The 18,867-nt window shown below is 50.4% G+C and overlaps 1 protein-coding gene across 2 annotated transcripts in view; it reads right to left on the bottom strand.

The window, feature by feature from the left end:
* EPB41L4B (erythrocyte membrane protein band 4.1 like 4B) overlaps positions 1–18,867 on the bottom strand; it is a 155,024-nt gene that overhangs the window by 9,444 nt on the left and 126,713 nt on the right. Inside the window, exons 21-24 of one of the 2 annotated variants that reach the window (XM_075559012.1) lie at positions 12,194–12,398; positions 10,431–10,508; positions 4,328–4,444; positions 375–443 (exon numbers count right to left, since the gene is read on the bottom strand). In XM_075559012.1, coding sequence (XP_075415127.1) covers positions 375–443; positions 4,328–4,444; positions 10,431–10,508; positions 12,194–12,398 — 469 coding nt within the window. Of the gene's footprint in view, positions 1–374; positions 444–4,327; positions 4,445–10,430; positions 10,509–12,193; positions 12,408–18,867 lie in introns of both variants that reach the window. The other variant, XM_075559013.1, reaches the window with a different exon arrangement.

The following is an 18,867-nucleotide window of genomic DNA, read 5'->3' on the forward strand; positions in this document are numbered from 1 at the left end:
AGCACTTCTGGGCGGACTTGAACTGGCAACCTTTCAATTCATCGCTGTTTGCAGCACCCAAGGACCTCTAGCTGAGAAAACACTTCCCACTCCTTGATCCCAAATGATTCTAAGCAGACAGATGGGAGCTAGTCGTGTTACAATGCCCAGGGGGTGCGCAGAATGGTGCAGGCACTGACCTGCAATCGATCTCACGACTATCAAGAGGTAGTGACAGGACATGGACTTCTGTCTCCAGGCTGAGAATCCCAGCTCCTTCCCAACCACAGCCGGTTCACAGGGAACAAGGGAAGCAGCTGGCCTGGCAGCCTGAGCGTGCCACTTGGAAATCGCGCGTGGTTTAACACCCAGACCTGTTTCCTGGATCCACTTACGGTAAACGGTGCCCCTATGGTGAAAGGCTCAGGAAACGGGCTCACTGTATCAGCCGGGAATGTTTTTATCTTCAGAAAAGAAAAAGGAAAGAGAGATAAGAACGTTACTTTCAGATTCGAAAACAAAGTTTTGAAATGATTGGCAGCGCACCTTGAAGCCTCCTGAGGAATTTGGGGAAACACACAGGCGGAGACTCCCTAGCTTGTGTCAGGGAATGTGCACGGGACGGGGTGGGGAATCAGGTGATGGAGAGCCTGCGGGCTGGCCAGGAGGAGTCTGCTGTCCGTGCCTCTACTTTTACCTTTCCCTGGAGGTCCTGGGCACGCCGACTCTTAGCCCGATCCACAAAGACCAGCATTAGAGTGGATGCTGAGATAAGTAAGGCACCAGGTGGCTTCTGACAACTTCCCTGTGGCTGTGGGGACTGCCTTAGAGGCTGCTGGGAGGTCACATCTTTTTTTTTTTTTAGATCATTTTATAGGGGGTTCATACTGCTCCTATCACAGTCCGCCCATCCATTATGTCAAGCACACTTGTACATATGTTGCCATCATCATTTTCAAAACATTTTCTTTCTACTTGGGCCCTTGGTAAGCGCTCATTTCCCCCCTCCCCCATGAACCCTTGATAATTTATAAATCATTATTTCTTTCATATCTTATACTGACTGTTGTCTACCTTCTCCTACTTTTCTGTTCCCCGTCCCCCTGGGAAAGGGTTATAGGTAGATCATTGTGATTGGTTCCCTCTATCTTCCCCCTCCTTCCCCTTCCCCTCCAGGTATCTCTTCTCTCATTATTGGCCCTGAAGAGTTTATCTGTCTTGGATTCCCTGTGTTTCCCACTGTTATCTGCACCCCTGTACAGCTCTGGTCTGGCCAGATTTGTTAGGTAGAATTGGGGTCATGATAGTGGGGGAGAGGAAGCATTAAAGAACGAGAGGAAAGTTGTGTGTTTCATCAGTGCTATATTGCACCCTGACTGGCTCATCTCTTCCTTGTGACCCTTCTGTGAGGGGATGTCTAATGGTCTACAGATGGGTGTTGGGTCTCCACTCCGCCCTTCCCGATTCACATTGATGTGATTTTTTGTTCTAGGTCCTTGATGCCTGATACTTGATCCCATGGACACCTCATGATCAGACAGACCGGTGTGCTTCTTCCATGTGGGCTTTGTTGCTTCTCAGCTAGATGGCCGCTTATTTATCTTCAAGCCTTTAAGAGTCCAGACACTATATCTTTTTATAGCTGGCCACCATCAACTTCCTTCACCACATTTGCTTATGCACCCACTTTATCTTCAGTGATCACGTTGGGAAAGTGAGCATCACAGAATGCCGGGTTATTAGAACAAAGTGTTCTTGAATTGAGGGAGTACTTGAGTAGAGGCCCCATGTCTGTCTACTACCTTAATACTTAACATATAAATATGTCTATGTAGATCTATTTCCCTATCGTTATAAATATATTTACATATGTACATGCCAATATCTAGACCTCTATAATGTCCTTCTGCCTCCTAGTTCTTTCCTCTATTTCCTTTTACTTTCCTCTTGTCCCACTATCATGTTCGACCTTCATTCAGCTTTCATTAATTTCTCTTGCGGGGACATCACATCTTGAGACATGGTCTTTCACAGCAGGTTGGGTACCAGCATGCCTGGGCTCATTAAGCTAGGGAATATTCTCTGCCCAATTATTTTATTGGTTGGACTGCCTATGAACTTTGGGCAATAGAAGGAAATCTCAGGTGAACCCAGAGAACCCAGGGAGAACTCTGTCCTTTGGGGAAGTCAGCATGGTGTTCAGAAGTGGCAGCTGCAGTACCAAACCCAAACCAACGTCACTGCCACCAAGTGGATTCCAACTGAGAGCGATCCTGTAGGACAGAACAGAACCGCCCCTGTGGGTTTCTGAGACTAGAACTCATTCTAGGAGTAGAAAGCCTCGCTTTCTCCCTCAGAGCGTGGCAGTTTCAAACTGCTGACCTTGTGGTTAATGGCCCCATGCATAAGCACTACGCCACCAGGGCCCCTTCAGCTGCAGCACAGGGCTGGTCTGAAAAAGATCAGATGCACCAACTGGTTGTTCCGAAAGAGTCTGTGCCGCCATTTTGCTCTTTGGTCCCCTGGAGACCTTGGGGAATGCCGGGCTGCTTTCTCTAAGCAGGCCGAGGGTCCTCAGAAGGACAAAGGTTCATTGGCATCACTTGGGTGGCTGCAGCTCCCAGTACAACTATTGGCTGAATGGCCATTTTGCCACTCAGCTGCCAGAAAGCCTATGGCCAGGCCACCAGGGCCACCACTGCCCAATGCAGCAGTCTTTGTGTCTCTTGGTGGCTGAGATAGTTCCTAGATGCTCTGAGCCATTAGACCTTAGGCAGGGATGAGCAAGAATGCATCAGATGAGACCCTATTGTGCCCAAACCTTCTGAATGGGTGAAGGGGGCAGCTCTTCTTGTCTTCCGGTGACAATGTCCTTGTATTGTGCACTGAGCTGACCTACCCAGCACAAACCTGCTACCCTTCTCCAATGTCTCTCAAGACTTTTTGAACATCTTCGACCTCCCAGGGTGGACCCCACACTGCTTTTAGACTCAGGTGCCAACTCTGGTTGCTGGTAGTCACTGCCTGCAGCTTAGTTGGTGTGAAAAGGCCTCTCATGCTCTTCCTAGGGGGTGGGCATCCTGAAACCAGTGCTGCCAACACTAATTATCCTCGTGCGGCCAAATGGCCCAACTTGGTGTTCTGAAGTAGAGGGGAAACGGGGTTTTTAATGATTGCTGTTACATGAAGCAGCAGCTCTGGTGGTGTAGTGGATTATGAGTTGGGCTGCTAACTTCAAGGTCATCAGTTCGAACCCACCAGCTGCTCCACAGGAGAAAGATGAGGCTTTCTGCTCCCATAAAGATTTAGAGCCTCGAGAACCCTCAAGAGCAGCTCAACTCTACCCTATAAGGGTCGCTATGAGTCAGAATTAATTTGATATCAGTGAGTGTGTTTTGAGTTTATTAAGCAAAGAAATGTTACAGCAACCTTGAAATTCGTTTAGACCTGCTCTAAATAAGAAAAAAATTCCAATAGATACATTGTGCTGTTCAGGCTCTGCAAAGCACATTCATTCTCTCCCCATGGCACTGCCAATTGGTACAACCACTTTAGAGATAGTGCTAAAGCCGAAGTTGCAATAGTTAACTCAGCAGGGTCTAACCTGAGAAACTACAACACCTTGTGTAAAAGCTATGCTCCCTTGAATAATGAAAAACCAGAAGGGGAAAAAAAAACTCACCCTGCAGTAAAGGATTGGTTAGGTAGCTTTTGGGCTACCTGCTGCATAGAACAGTAGCTGTCCAATAGAATGCAGTAACAAGGACAAGAAACTCAACAATGTAATGCTAGGTGAAAGAGGGAAAACAGGAGGTAATATAGAGCCTAAGAGTACAGCTATGTGGAATTATGAATGATATGAATAATTATTGGAAGTAAACATGTTAAAAAGTTTTAAATCATGGTGGGTTGAGATTTTGGGTGGTCCTTTTCCATTGCTATATAATTCTCCTAGTAGATTGATATTTATTAAACAACAGAAGAAAATTAAGAATAGGCTTTATTTTCCATAGAAATACAACTAAAGAGTCTGTCTGGTGACTACTAGAACATATTTTTCCTCTCTGGAGAAAAACATCTTTGCTCATTAAAAATGGTATAAAAATAATAATAACAAGTGTTTCATGGTGGTTGAAACCTAGAGGCAAAGAGGTGGGACTAAAGCCATGGTCCCAGATTGGCCAGGGCTGGCCAGGCTCCAAACTCTCCATCCATCCTGAAGGGAGAGTCCCCGTGAGTCCAGCTCTTGGGGGTCTGGTACCCATGCATGTCCACTGTCCTCTGCTGGAAAGCTCCTGCCCACCTTGCCTCTCTTTGCAGCAGGCCCCTCACCCTGCCAGGTACCTACCAGCCTCGTTTTGATTGGAGGGTGCATGCAAACTCCAGTGGGCTCTTCCTTCATGGGGAGAGAGAGAGGAGGAGAACAGCAAGAGTGGGCACAGTGTGGGGCGCTGGTGGGCTCTGCCTGCTCACGAGGAGAGGAGAGGAGAGAAGGGGAGGGAGGAGGAGGAGGTGGTGAGAGATGGGGAAGAGGAAGAGGAGATAAGGGAGTGGGGAGGAGAGAAAGATAGCACAGTGCAAGACGGATCTGTCAACTCCAGATTGCAATCAAGCCAGCCTGGCCCCTGGCCAACTTCCAGCCTCTGACCAACTGGCTTCTAGCCCACCCTCCTCCCGCAGCCTTCTCCTCTCCTCTCTGGTCCTCCTCTGTCTTCTCCAACAGATTGACACATCAAAAACCCATCCCCAGGTCCACGTGAAAGACTGTCAAATGTTCTGTGGCATCTGTATTTACCACAATAAAACAAACCCATCCATTCCCAGGACTGGCTGGTAGAAGCCAACTCACCAGGATGGATGGCGGCTCCTTGGCATGCTGTTAAGAATTCTGCCCAAGCCAGCCAGAAAGAAAGCCATGATCGGGAGGGAAAAAAGGAAAATGAGCTGATTCCAGGAACCCAAGCGGAAGGCGAATTTTGAGAATGATGAGGGCAGTGAATGTATAAGGGTGCTTTACTCAATTGATGTATGTGTGGATTGTGATAGGAGTTGTATGAGCGTTAATAAAATGATTTTTTTAAAAGAGAGCCATGGCCAATCAATGATGTCTGCCATGGGAGCGATGGGGGCAGGAGCTGCACACTTGACAGTCTTTACTTCCATGTCCAGGCCTCCCGTAGTCTGCAAAACCAGGGAACACATCACGTGTCTCGTTGGTGTGTATGCGAGCGCATGTCCGAGAGTATTAGAAGAGAGAGACATAAGGCAGGAGGAACACACGGTTTAGAATATGATTTGTCATGGCTCTTCATGATCTGTGTTCAGAAAATATAACCCGTGGCCCTGATCTTCCCCCTGCATGTTCCTGGACCAAGGCCATGGGAATCTTGTATTGACCTCTACACTGGGATACCTGGGGCACTTGGCTGCTTCGTTAAAAGATGCTAAGCCTTGAGAGAAAGGCGTCCTGGCCATGTGGGGTTCAAGTTCCCCACCCAGCTAAAGGATCGTGCCACGCCGACAGCGGAGGCCCAACAGCTTGCACTGGTGCAGATGCAATGGTCAGCAGAAATGCTCTGATGTGGGAAAGGGAGCAGCTACTCGGGCTAGTTTGAATTCCCAGGAGGGGCTGTTTACCCCAGAAAACAAATCCACACATAGTTTAAGAGCGTATCCTTCAATTGAGGTATCCTCCTGCCATAGAGAATAATATCTATAGCCCAAGGCAAGTATCATCGAAAAACTACCAAGAACACGGCCGACCTTTGCCTTCTTCAAATGGATCTAAATCGGTTCTTCTTACAAGGATGCAACACTGGACAACTCCCCAAGGAACTTTGATAACCACCCCTCACAAGGATCCTCACAAGGGCCACATGTTACTATTCAAATCTGAGGGATACAGAAGGTGCAGTTACAAAGTCTCAGTACACAGTTTCTAGAGCCTCATGTTGAACATTTCTAAATCCGCTTCCCACAAACTCACGCATCCTTAATCTGTGCCCACACCAGTCTCCTGCCATTCCTGTGTCGCCGGCTTATTTAAAGCCCTGCCACTTCTTGCTGTGGCCTTCAGAGTAAGCCCTAGGCTCCCTCTGATGGAGAAGGGCTGCCCGGAGCTGATGGCGGGTCAGCAATCTCCCCTGCCCCAGGGAAATGAAGGGTCCGGGCCAGAACCAGTGACACCCTTTGTTCCTCTTTGTACCAGCAGGGACTCCAGGTGTGTTTTCAGTACAGAGAAAAGAAAGGAAGCACTGTCATGAATGACCAGGAAACATGGACCTGAATTGCACAGAGGTCGAAATATGTCTTAACTAAAGATTATGCTGAATGACTTAAGGCTTTGCCCAGAGTTGGACGTTTATCCATAGTTGATCCATTCCTGAAAGCCACGTCTGCACCTGAGTGACTTCGAACGCAAGATCATCCTTGGGCTTTCCTGCTCGTGCCTCCCGTTTAAGGTTGAATAAGAACGAGTGACATGAGATAGTACGTGTGAAAGGAGACTGCTCTGAGACACCATTTCTGTTTGTCTCCCATATTTCCTTTCCTCCTGGAGTCTTTTCCACGGCTAGGCATCTAGGTTCATCTATAGATACTTAGCTTTTGAATACAAAACCCAACTCTTGGTGAGGCGGAAGAGATTCTTGGGATGGGCGAGGGGTGCTGAAACCTTGTCAGGTTCCTTCATGAGCCAGATATGAAAAGAGATGGCTACTTTGAAAGGAGAAACATCAGCGAGGGAGACACCAGGAATGGTCTGGACAGAGACATTAGGGCTCAAGAGACTCTATATTCCAGAAGGTGTTGTATCCACAGCAGATTCATCTCCAGCCACCCAAAGGGGCCTAAAGGTGGAAGAGTGTGTGCCCGGATGTACCTGTGAACAGGAGACATGCTGGACAGAGCAGACCTCCCTCCCCCTTCCTGTGCTCTGGAGGACATAGATAAAGCAGCAGAAACAAGGGAGAGGCACTCTGATTTGACTGGCCAGTTAGCTTTAACCTTCCTGGTAGAATGAACTTCACAATAAAAACCATGTTATTGTTCCCAGCGGAACCCTGTTCTGATCCCCAACCCAAAGCCTGCCCTTGAGGTTCCTGAACAGCCTTTCTTTGGCCAGACCTACCTATTCCCCGACACCAGGTCTCGTGACTAACACGCCAAGGCCCGGCATAGACATGGGCTCGACAGGCTCTGTGTTGCAGCCGGTGAGTGGCATGTGAAGTCGGGGAGTCAGAAAAGGGAGCAAAGGGAAAGCCGACATTCAGAGGGCAGCGAGGTGTGTATTCTGTGTTAGCTGGGAGAGAAGTTAGCAAGTCAGATCTGGGGGAGGGAGGGAGGCCTCTGGACACTCCAGTGTTAATCATGTGTCAATGTATCCTCTTTCTGATTACTGTGGAAGGAGTGAGACACATCCTGGCTGGAGCCATGGCCATTGGGAAAAGTGCCAGGTCAGGTTCTCCTTCTGGCTCTGACGTGGGCTGCTGCAGGTCCCTGTCCATCTGTGGGTCTTAGTTTTTCCATCTGTAAGGGGCGAGATGGTCTAAGAAATTGTTCCGGCTGATTGTCTTAAGGCCAAGGAGTAAGGGAAGTCCTGGTCATAAGTCCAACCTGAGTTGGGTGCTGTACCTCCCTCTCCTTCCAGCTCCTTCCCCTACCGCACCACCCTCACGCACCGTGCTCGCCCACTGCCCCTGGGGGGCAGTGATGACACAGAGGTCCCAGGAAGCCCAGACTGAGAAGGAGCTTCCAAGTTCCGGAAGCTGAGCCCATTCTCCGCTGGGCTGCTCTGTGACCCGGTCAGTCACCCCAGAGCACCCCAACAGCAAGGTCAGAGAGATGCAGGGAGGAAGAGGACCAGGGGACAGGAGACCCCCTGCTGGAACGGCCTCTCCTTTGCAAGGCCTATTAGACACTCGGCGAGTCAGGGCGTACGTAGGAAAGGCACCATGGCAAGCATCAAGGGGAGTCCAACAGGGAGGCCTCTGGCTACACCTTCTCCCCGAGTCCTAGACACAAGCCCAGGTGCCTCCCGTGCACACAAGCAGGACCCAGGATGCTTCATCATTGCAAACTTCGCCTCTGAGCTGGGCAGCCGCAGCAGCTCAGCACAGCCGAAAGACAGGCAGTCCCTGGACGGTTCAGAGCTGAGTCAGAAATGCGAACAGGGCGCTCTGGGGAGAAGGGATGAGTTGGTTCTGAATTGGGGGCACAGCTCTGCTGGAAGCTTAGATTCCTTTCTCATCTTGGTCGGTCATGCTCCGTCAACGAAAGGATGGGATCATTAAATCGACAAGCTGGACCCACAGAACACGAGCCTCCAAGGGAATCCCATCACTCCCATCAACGCGGTGATGCATTTAAAAAAATTTTAACTGACCCCAGTTCTGCTAGGCCCAGGAAGAAAAACGCAGTCTCTTGCTCCTGTTGTGCTTTTTGCCTAAAAAGCCTGGTGCTAGTAAAACGGATGTTCACCCTTCAAAAGCCAGGCACAAAGAAATCCGCCTCCCGCCCCACCCCTGGCCTTCAGCTGGGGCTAGGCACGGTGGCATTGAAGGATCTGTGGGGGTGAAGGGGGTTCAGCACTGGACTGCTAACTGCACGGTCAGCAGCAGAAGGACACCGGCCACGTCCTGGGGGAATGACAGAGCTGTCTGTTCTTTGAAGACGTGCAGTCTCAGAAATCTCAGTGCAACGCTACCCGCCAGGGTCCCGATGAACAGAGATCAAGGTGGTGTCTGCATGGGCTGCAGCATCGCTTAGTGGCCCGGGGGCTGCTCCGGAGCTTCCCCTGCCTCCCAGACCCCAGCAGCTTTCATTCCCACCAGAGCTCTTTTCTGCCATGTGGCCCCGAACCTTAGTTTTTTCCTATTTTCTTGGCCTTCATAAGGCCCAGGTTGTGCCCTGCAGGTTCGTGGGTCCCTCTAGTGTTTCGGCCCTCCAGCTAGACTGAATGTCCGCAGATCCCTATTAGCGCCCACCAAGGAGGCCTTGCCCTCCAACGAAGAAGCACCAGGCCCCGGCTGCCTCTTTTCGGCCTCGCCCACTACGTCCTTCTCCCCTTCCCCATGTGAAGACCGCTTTCATCGCAGCCTTCTTTCAGAGACTGCTCTGCTCCCAAGTGGCCCGTCCCTAGGAGGAGGAGGCTGAGTTGTTCCCTCAGGGATCACTTCCAGTGATGCCAGGAACCTGGGTTCCAGCTCCAGCTCAGGCCTCATGGGTTTACCACACTCTGAGACTCAGTTTCCCCCATCTGTGCAAAGGGGTGATGCTGAGAGGCCCTCTATAGGTGGTAATGGGCGGCCCTCTGCCTCTGGGTTGCCCTATCTGAAGGACTGGAGAGCCTTTCCATCTGGGAACAGTCGTGGCCATGAATCACCTCACCCTGTCTACCTGAATACGAAAGAAAGAGACCTTGCACGGTGACCATTCCTAAAACATGGGCATCACGGTCCCCATCTTGCCATTTACGTCCCTTCCATCCACTACACTGCCCCAGCCAGTCCATTCTGCATGACGCTGACCCTGAAGATCCATGAGCTCTCCTAGGGAGCTCTCTGTCCCTGCTGCCTTCCCCTCAGGCTCCAGCCATTTGTGGGCCCTCAGACACTAGCACATGTTTGGCCACACCATGAGTATTCAGCAGGTCTCATCAATTCCGCTCACTTTTTGACTCCCATTCCAAATGTGCAGACTCTGCTAGCTGCTCAAGTTCACTTGGGTACTAAGCGGAGTCCACTTTGCCTGTGTCATTGAGCGATATCAGTAATACCTTGCACATAATTGTGGTCCTTTGTTCCGCAAGGGGTCTCTCTCATGTAACCCTTAGAAGAACAATTCTTATTTTATAGAAGGCAGAGTGGTGACTCTTCCATGACAAGGCTCATAAGCAGGGGGGCAGAGGTCAGAGGAGGGTCCAGTTGGCATGATTCCTGGTCCAATGGATGCTGCTTGAAAAGATTCCTCACCTGCAGGAGGAGTCCTGGGAAAGCCAGCCTCCCTAAGGAGATAAGTGTATGCAGAGGATGGAGGATGATGGGAAGGCACTGCAGGGCCTACAAAGCCAAAATGAGTCTTGAGCCAATGCTTCAGACCAGAGCAGGTTGTTGGGAAGCGACAGCAAGAGATACCCCATGGTTGGACATGCGAGGCTCAGTCCAGGAAGCCACAAAGCCGAGGCCCAAGCACCTAGAAGCCCTGCGACACTTGAGGGGTAGCAGACAGGAGCGGGGAGGACCCCTGTAACAGCCTCAGAGAAAAGGTAACCAGAGGTGCAGGGCCCCATGGGGCCTGAACTCAAAGCAAAAGCTCCCTGGCCCTGGAGTCTATGAGCAGGACCAGAGGAAGACTCCTTCCAACAGCAGGGCCCACCTCTGTCCATCTGTGTCACCGACATGATGTTTCTATGACCTGTGACTTTTCTGGATTTAGCAAACAGGGAAGTTTACCAGAGGAGTGGCTTCAGTGAAATCCATCAACAGGTCACCTGGCTCCAAGGTAAAGGCGCCTCCTCGGTCAGACAGGCTCTAAGAAGGTAGACAAGAGTAGGCCTGGTTAGAGACAGTGATCCCGGCACTGGAACCCTAGGCTCCCCTGCATTTAGCCGGAAGACAGAGCCACACAATCCTTCCTCCCTCCCCTTTCCAACCCACACTTCATGATTGGGACCGGAAAGGACCTGAGCTTGTTTCTGGGAGTCCACCCAGGCTCATGCCAGGCCCATGTGGGCAGAGTAGAACTGTGGGGCATGGGACTGTCTAGCCTATGACTTTTGGGAAGCAGACTGCCTGTGTCTCTGAGGGGGTCTGAATGACCAACCAATCATTGGTACCACCCTGCCATCATCATGACAATCCTCCACTTCCCTTGCTCCGCAGCACACCGTGTGGGGATGGAATGCCATGCTTTTGCTTGATCCTTTGCAGTTAGAAGTCAGGGGTGGGGCAGGAAGAGGGACAATTTTTCTTGAGGGAGGCTGGACTTTGCTTTGGGGGATCTCTGATTGGTCACGAGGGTCAAGACCTTATCCTGAATCAAGAGGGTCAAGGTCTCATGGGATGGAAACTGACCTGCATAACAATGAAGGTGGTCACGGGGGTGGGTCGGGGTCTCTGAGAATTTTTAGTTTGGGAGAAATTGTTTTGTTTTGTTTTACTCCTGCCCTGGGGGCTCAGTAGCCCAGGGGACCTCAGGGTCCTACGTGAGGAGAAAAATGAGTCTAAGGACCTAGCAGATCCTAAGCAGAGAGACCAGGAGAAAGCAGAGGCTTTCTACTCCTGTAAAGAGTTACAGTCTCGGAAACCCAGAGGGGATCGCTATGAGTTGGAATCAATGAATGGCAGTTGAGATTGGTCTTGTGATTTGCAGTAGTTGGCCAGAAGAGGGAGCACTGTAGCGTCCGGCAGGATGGGCCTGTGGGCCCCTGGGGCTTCCTTCTGCCGTTCTCAACTCTGGTTTTAAACCATGGTGTGCGAGATGTCCACACTGGAGACAGGGGCCTCCCCCCACGGAGAGAGGCACAGCCGGAGCGTCCAGGCGGCCTCTGAGTTTGCCTGTGTCCTCTAACGAGAGTCAGAGCGCTCTGCACGTGCACATAGCGCTTTATTCCCCACTCCCGGGGTGTCCCAAGGGCTAAGCGGCAGACTACTAACCGATCCCGGGGCATCTAGGAGGAAGGGTCTGGTGGTCTGCTTCTGGAGAGCCCGCGGCTAGTCTGGAGCACCTGGGATGACCAGGAGCTGGAAGCCACTTGCTACAACTGGCTTGGGTGGGTGTTTTACCCAGTGTCAGTGGGGGCCCTTCGATGCTTTCACTCTTCCAAACGAAACTCTCGAATGGGGGGGGGGGGCGGCGTTTTTCACATTTTTTCCCAGTTCTTTTGACATATTTTATGGGTATTTTTACCTTGTGCAAGGTATTACCTTATGCATGGATGCTTCTCTAAAATCAAGCTGCCCTCAAAAATCTGTCCTTCGGTTGCTCTTGGCATCCGGGGTCCATGGCTCTACCCTTTGCTATTTGTCTCTTGCTAACGGCGGGCTTGCGCTTTGGCCAAGCGTGTGCTGAGAGCTCTTTCACAGGAGCGTGCTGTGGCGGGGCTGGGTGTTTTCAGCGTGTACTCCCTCAATGGGGCACCCAGATTGGCACACTTCCCAGAGGGTCGCCTGGAGTCGCAGCCAAGCCCAAGATCCCTCCGGCCTGCTGCCCATACCTTGGCCCCTGGGGACGGCTGGCCCTTGCCTTCTGGCTTCTGAGGTGAGCTGACTTTCTGGACCTTGGGAGACGGCAGCGGCGCCGAGATCTGGGTGGGGGTGATGGTGGTGGTCGTGGGGGCGGCGCTGGTGGCCGTGGTGGTCGTGGATGCGGTTGTCACTCCCACCGCCTCAGCCAAGTCCGGGGGCAGGTCGTCTTCATCACTGCGGTTGCTAAAAGCACATGAAGCTCTGCTCATTACAATAGTAAACGCGCTGTGGGGGGAAAAGTGGGGGGCTGGTGAGGGGGGAGGGGAAAGCCCCCCATACAGGTGTGCACCAGAGGTCCTGCCTAGACGAGCTGATGCTTCTTCTTCTTCTTTTTTTTTTCCCCCCAAAGCAAATTCAAGCTGGTTTTCCAGTCCCTTGCCGGGGATATTATTTTGAGTGGTGTCCCTTAGGAGGGGAGACACAAGGCTCACAGGTGCCCATTGCTCGGGGCGAAGGGTGTCCTTTGATGGCTGAGTGTGACACACGGCTCCAGCGGCCAGAGGGAGGCACCTGTCTCAGGGCTGACTAGCTGTGGTCTTGGATGCTCCCTGACAGAATGAGCCGACCTGGGGAGAACAAGGATCCCAGACGGTAAGTCACTGTGAGCAGGCCTGGCCAGAGCCCTGGGCTTAGCCCACGTCCACATTCATCCTGGCAAAGCACCGACTGTGCCATCACACCCCATTCTTTAGCTTATTCATTTTGTATAAGATGGTTGGTAAAAAAAACTTCAAAGCACACAACCATTCAGCCGTGTCCACTCGAGCGGCGGGCGACAGTTCCACACTGGGCATCACATCACCATCTCAAGCTCCTCGCCCAGTCGGAGCTGACTTCGACTCTCTGCCCTGCAGTTCCCGGCTGTCCCGGTCGCCCTCCGACCCCACCGAGGCTACGCTTTCAGATGTGCAGTGCACAAGGTGAGCATTCTTTATTCCCAGCGCTAAACTATTTATTTTGAGCTGTCAAAATGGGAGAGTGTGAGTAGGGCGTAAGGTTTAAACATTGTTCCCAGGCAACAGATTCAGGGCCAACCCTCAATTCTTGACATCAACAGCCTTTTCTCAAATTCATAGAAATGATGCAAACTCCCTGTTCCCTAACGCCAACCAGATAGCTGCCTGAGGTGCTCAAATCTTACAGCTCCAAAGACAGACTGGTCCGGGGAGACAGGTCCCCTCAGACAGTCTCTGAGCCCTTGGACCACCCTGCTTCGTAAGAGTGTCTTTGTTTATCTGAGACCTGGGCCCATGGTAACCAGGCAATTAATGGTGGAACCTGCTGTTGTAGGGCTGTCCTTCAGGTCCTGCCGTATCAGTTTTCACTGGGAAGGGCGGAAGATTGAGTAACCAAAAAGACCAGTCACATGGGTGCTGTGCCTGACCCCTCAATAAAAACCCCAGGCACCCAGCACCCAGGCTGAGGTGAACTTCCCTGTCTGGTGGTGACGGTTCGTCCGGACAAATTAAGGGCTGTCTAATGACTCCCCTGGACTAGGGCCCCTGGAAGTATACACGGGGTACTGGCGACTCTGGGACTCTACCCCACGGGCCTTCTTCCTTCGCTGATTTTCATATGGCTCCTTCCACTGTCAGAACCCATACATCTTGAAAGGATGCGCATTCCTGAGCTCTGTGCCTCCTTCTAAAGATGAAGGTTGTTTTGAGGAGCCCCAACACATCCACTTGAGGGTTTCCCAGTCTTTGGGGCCGCCCTAACACGGGCAGTATGGTTGAGAAAAGATGGCTGAGCTTGAGTGTGTGGGGAAGAGGTCGGTGGCCAGTGGGTCCCAGCGTGGACTGCGCAGCATCCTCAGTGATGACATTCCAGCTGAAGCAGCCTCCTGGGACATGTGGCCATGGGACATAGGTGCCACGTGAACAGGACTAGCTGAGGAGGGTCCTGGGGTGGGGGGTTAGATCTTTGACCATGTGCAGAAGCATGAGACAGAGGATTAGGATTCGGACTTACAAAGGAAAAAGCAGGGTTGGAACCAGTAAGTGAAAAAACTCAGTAAGACACTGGTCACTGGGATACACGATGGAAGCGGGCCAATCATTATGCATGCATGAGCCAAATAATTATGCATGAGCCAGATTATTATGCATGCATGAGCCCAGTGAACTTTCACAAACACCCCTGTGTTAGGAACTCTGTTCTTTTTATAAAATCTGGTGATATCCACTCTTTAACTGACTGGTTGTCAAATGACCAGCCCCACGTCAAATGACATACTCAAGGTCTCATGTCTACTTAAGTGGGAGAGTAGGTTAGAGTTGATTGCCACCCTATTAAAAATACCATAAACTTAAAAACACAGCTCTTACTCATTTCAGATAAAAGGCCATTTTAAACCCAGAACAGCTCATCTTTCAGACCAGGAAGTCAACTGGTCTTGTATAAAATTGAGAGAGATTCCCAAAGCTTAAGGCTTTTCATAATCTTGGATCTGAACATAGCTCTTACATTTATCCCAAACTCCACCCATCCTCCCATTTCCCCTCTCAGTCACTTCCTCTTCTGTTAAACTGAAGAGGCCATATTTCGATGATGAAAGCATAGTACATATAGTATGACTCCTTTCTTCAAAATGCTTGCTGTTTTCAGGAATGTATATTCATAGAAAGATGCCCAAAGCCACCACCATCACCAGGGAACTCTGGTGACTTCTGATGATGTGACTCAGGGGGTGCGATGCATGACTTTTCTCTGTTGCTGCATCTCCTTTAGACTTTTATGCGATGCTTGTAGTCAAAAAGGTGTGTTGGTAGTGCAGTGGGGGGAGTCCTCAGCCGCAAATCTTGGTTGGGACCCCTCACCTTTCTTCCTGGGAGGCAGTTGGCTTTGGTGCAGAAATACTATAGGATGGTTCTACTCTGTCCTATATATACTTCTGGGAAATAATAAACTTATCTTCTAACAAGTCCCGGTGGTCCTGTCCCGTCAGGGATGTACTGCTACCCGCACACAGGCTGATGGCTCAGTCTTACCAGGCACACCTCCACATAAACAGAGGACTGCCAGCTCCCATGAGGATTTGCAAACTCGGAAACCATGCATGGAGTTGCTATGAATCAGAATCAACTGGATGGCAGTAAGTGGGTGTCATTTATTAAGTAGACATACTACCTGGCATCCATATAAACATCACACTTTGACCTGCCCCAAATGATGTGCACACTCTGTCATATTTCCAGGAAGGAACATGTTAAGGGTTTGGGTGTGTGTGTGGTAAAAAATATAGATAACAAAACTTTGCCAATTTAACAATTTCACATATATAATTCAGTGGTATTGATTACATTCATCATGTTGGCCAACCTTTATCTCCATCCTTTTCCAAATGAGGAGCCCTGGTGGCATAGTGGTTACACAATGGGCTGCAATTGGAAAGGTCAGCAGTTCAAAACCACTAGCTGCTCCGCGGGGGAAAGACTGGGCTTTCTACTCCCATAAACAGTTACAGTCTTTGAAACTCACAGGGGCAGTTCTACTCTGTCTTACAAGGGTTGCTTTTGTCAGCATCACCCTATGGCTGTGAGTTGGTTCGTTACTTTCCAAATTATGCTAATACCATTATACAGAAGCTCAGGATGGCTAAAATTTGGGTTTACCTCCTTAAAATAAGCAATTTGAAAGCATATTCAGAGACTGTGAAAATCATGATGCTCTTGCAAAGCAATTGAAAACTCACATCCATCCAATTCCTACCTTGGAACTAGAGACCCTACAGTCTGCTGGCCAGATGGCTGACTGCCTTCCCACCTAGTTCTCAAGAGGAACACACATCTCAAAAATTATAACGCAGAAAATATTTTTAGAGAATCAGACACCTGAGCTTTTTGCCAGTTGTATTCCTTAACCAGGTGCTTATTAATTTTATCGAAATGTATGAATATACGAGATGAGCAAATTTGAAGTAACCAGTATCAACGATTCAAGAACTCTTTAAGGAGCCAGCACTTACAGGCACCATTCTGCCTTATTAATTTAGCGATTTTCTACTGCGGAGAAAATGCTGCCAGTCTTTGATTGTGGGGGGAAAGCTTATCAATGTTGGGGGTCACTTAAGAAACAAACAAAGGAAGTCAGACATTTAAAAGGGGTTTCTTGAAAGAGCCGATTTAGTGAGTTCATTAAATTTTCATTTCCTTCCAGGCGGATAAACCAGTCTCCAGCACCATTAACAGCCCATCTAGAGCAGGGGGGCAGGGGGAGGGGTAATAACATTTTGGGTTCAAAGTGTAGCTTCAGAGGCTCATCCTGCCAGCTTTGGCCTCAGGGGACAGACTTTCTCTGGTTTGATCTATCACCCAGAGATCATGAGGACTGCTAATAATTTGAACCTCACTGGCTTTGGCTTTTCTAGCAAAGACAGCTGCTGCACTGCTCAGAAGCTTCTGTTAAGGCTATAAGGTCGTGCGGGGGGGGGGGGGTCTGCCCACCCTCCTCCTCCTTTCCACAAATGGCACGAGGTAGGTCTGGGAAGACTGCGTGAGAATAACGTCTGGAGGTACCAGTTCACTCCCTGTCCTACACTGTCCGCTTTGGGTACCCCCTAAACTCAACCTGTTGTCAAAGACGTCGAGACCGGAGAGAACAAAGGAAGGAAAACCAACTCGTCCTCTGCTCAGGCCTCTGGCTTGGAGCATCGTCTCCTGTCCAGCCTCACCTCACCCCTCAGAGGTAGGTGACCCCTCATCTGTGATACAAATGGAGACACAAAGGCTCGCAGAGTAAATTCCCCAGGAGTTTACAGCTGCAAATTAGCCATGACGGAAACAGAGGCATTTCTGGCTCTAGAGGCACGAAGATCACCTCAAAGCCCTTTGTGCACACAGACACGGGGCCTGGCCCACAGCCAAGGTCAGAAACTGGGAACCCTAATCACGATGATTGCTAATTACGTTACTAGTACGACCACCAAGATTACTCAGAAACTATACAAGGGCCTCCAAAACAATGTGGAAAAATCAAACAGGAGAACAGAAAATTTCCACAAACTTTTTGAAGCCTGCTCCTATATTTCCTCTCAATCATACAGTACATTGTGCGCCCTTGGATGGGAATTGTCCACGTGCTCCTGTTCCCCCAGTACACACAGTAGCCAAGACACCTTGTTAAGATGAATACAAACTCGAGGGGCCGACGGTTCTGGGACGCTTGGGGAGATGCCGCCTTCCACCGCACTCGTTAGCACACAGTCACCAGCTTTGGCTGCGGGGACAGCCAGGCTCCCACCCCAATCAGTTCCGTGACACACCGGTCTGCCTGACAGAGCTCCCGGACAGCCCTGCCGCCCAGGATTCCCGCTTTTCTCTCGCCCTCGAGCGTGGGCTGGACCTGGTGACTTGCTTCCAGGGAACAGAATATGCCAAGTCAGCGATGCCACTTCCATGATTGGGCTACAGAAGACGGTGGCTTCGGTCTCACTAGTCTTCCCCCCAGCTCTCCTCGTGGGCCTTCTCTGACAACGAGAGCCCGAGAATTCCTCCACCAGTCAGAAAAATGACCACAGCCCCCAGCCAGCCTACTCCTGGGAACAGCCATGGCACGGACGTTTACCGGGCGGTCTTCGAATCGGGACGCGGCGTGATTCGGATTTGGCGTGAACACCTATCACAGGTTGGTGCTGCCTTTCCTGAAAAAAATAAAAGCTTCCTGCCTCCGCACTCCCCGCCACAGCGCTGGGAGGGTTTGCGCTTGCGCGGGTCCGCAGGCCACCATTACTGATGTCTCCATAGCTGACGCAGGTGCCTCTGGCATCACCGGCCTTGCAGATTTCAGCGGATCCTTTCACACGGGGGAGTTGTCCCTTTGCCTTTGAGGGTCATTATGATTCTCAAGTGCCACATGACTGAAGCCTGAGCAATAATAGCCTTTCCAGGGGCCCACCTTTGTGCTGTTTAACTCCCCCCACCCTTTTTTTACACTTCCAAATCAGTCCTTCTCGTTGGCCTCACTTGCTCTGGTTTTGCTGCGTTGGGGAGCCATAACACATTGGCAGTCATATTTTCCAAAGAAAATGAAACAGAGATACAACGCTACGACACACAGGAGACCCACAATCCACGAGATTGAATGGTGCTGCGTGTGGCGAGTCAACGCATACCCTGCCGCCTAGAGAGCAAGTCCGGTAAAGGCAACCAAGGTAATGCTATGACAGACACAATCCTGCTGCGACAATCGCCCAGCGTGAGGGGCACGCAAGCTGAACAGGTGCGGGGTGGGGAGAACGGGACGATGCCTACAAAAAGAGAAAGAATCTTAAAAAAGAAAATACAGTGCAATACCCACATTATCCAGTAACAGGCACGTATGATGACAACCATGACACACGTGTCATCGGTACTATATGTATTGTATCATTAGATGCCTAGCAGTGCAATTGCTTTGTATACAAGAAACACACGCATAAGGGAAGCTGTCGTGTTTGCTATTTCCCCTTTTCTGACTGGGATTTCTGAACGCTTTTACAACCTGACGTGACCAAGGATGTGCTGAGACATCCTGATGGACATTTTGAGAACCACCACTGTATATGCAGGTAAGGAACAAGTATCTCACAACACTGCAGAAACCTTTAGGAAACAATGTATCACAGTGTGAAACTACTGTTCTTCAAAAGAGCCTCCATTGAAGT

This window comes from Tenrec ecaudatus, chromosome 10 (genome assembly GCF_050624435.1).
Source record: "Tenrec ecaudatus isolate mTenEca1 chromosome 10, mTenEca1.hap1, whole genome shotgun sequence".
Lineage (NCBI taxonomy): Eukaryota > Metazoa > Chordata > Mammalia > Afrosoricida > Tenrecidae > Tenrec > Tenrec ecaudatus.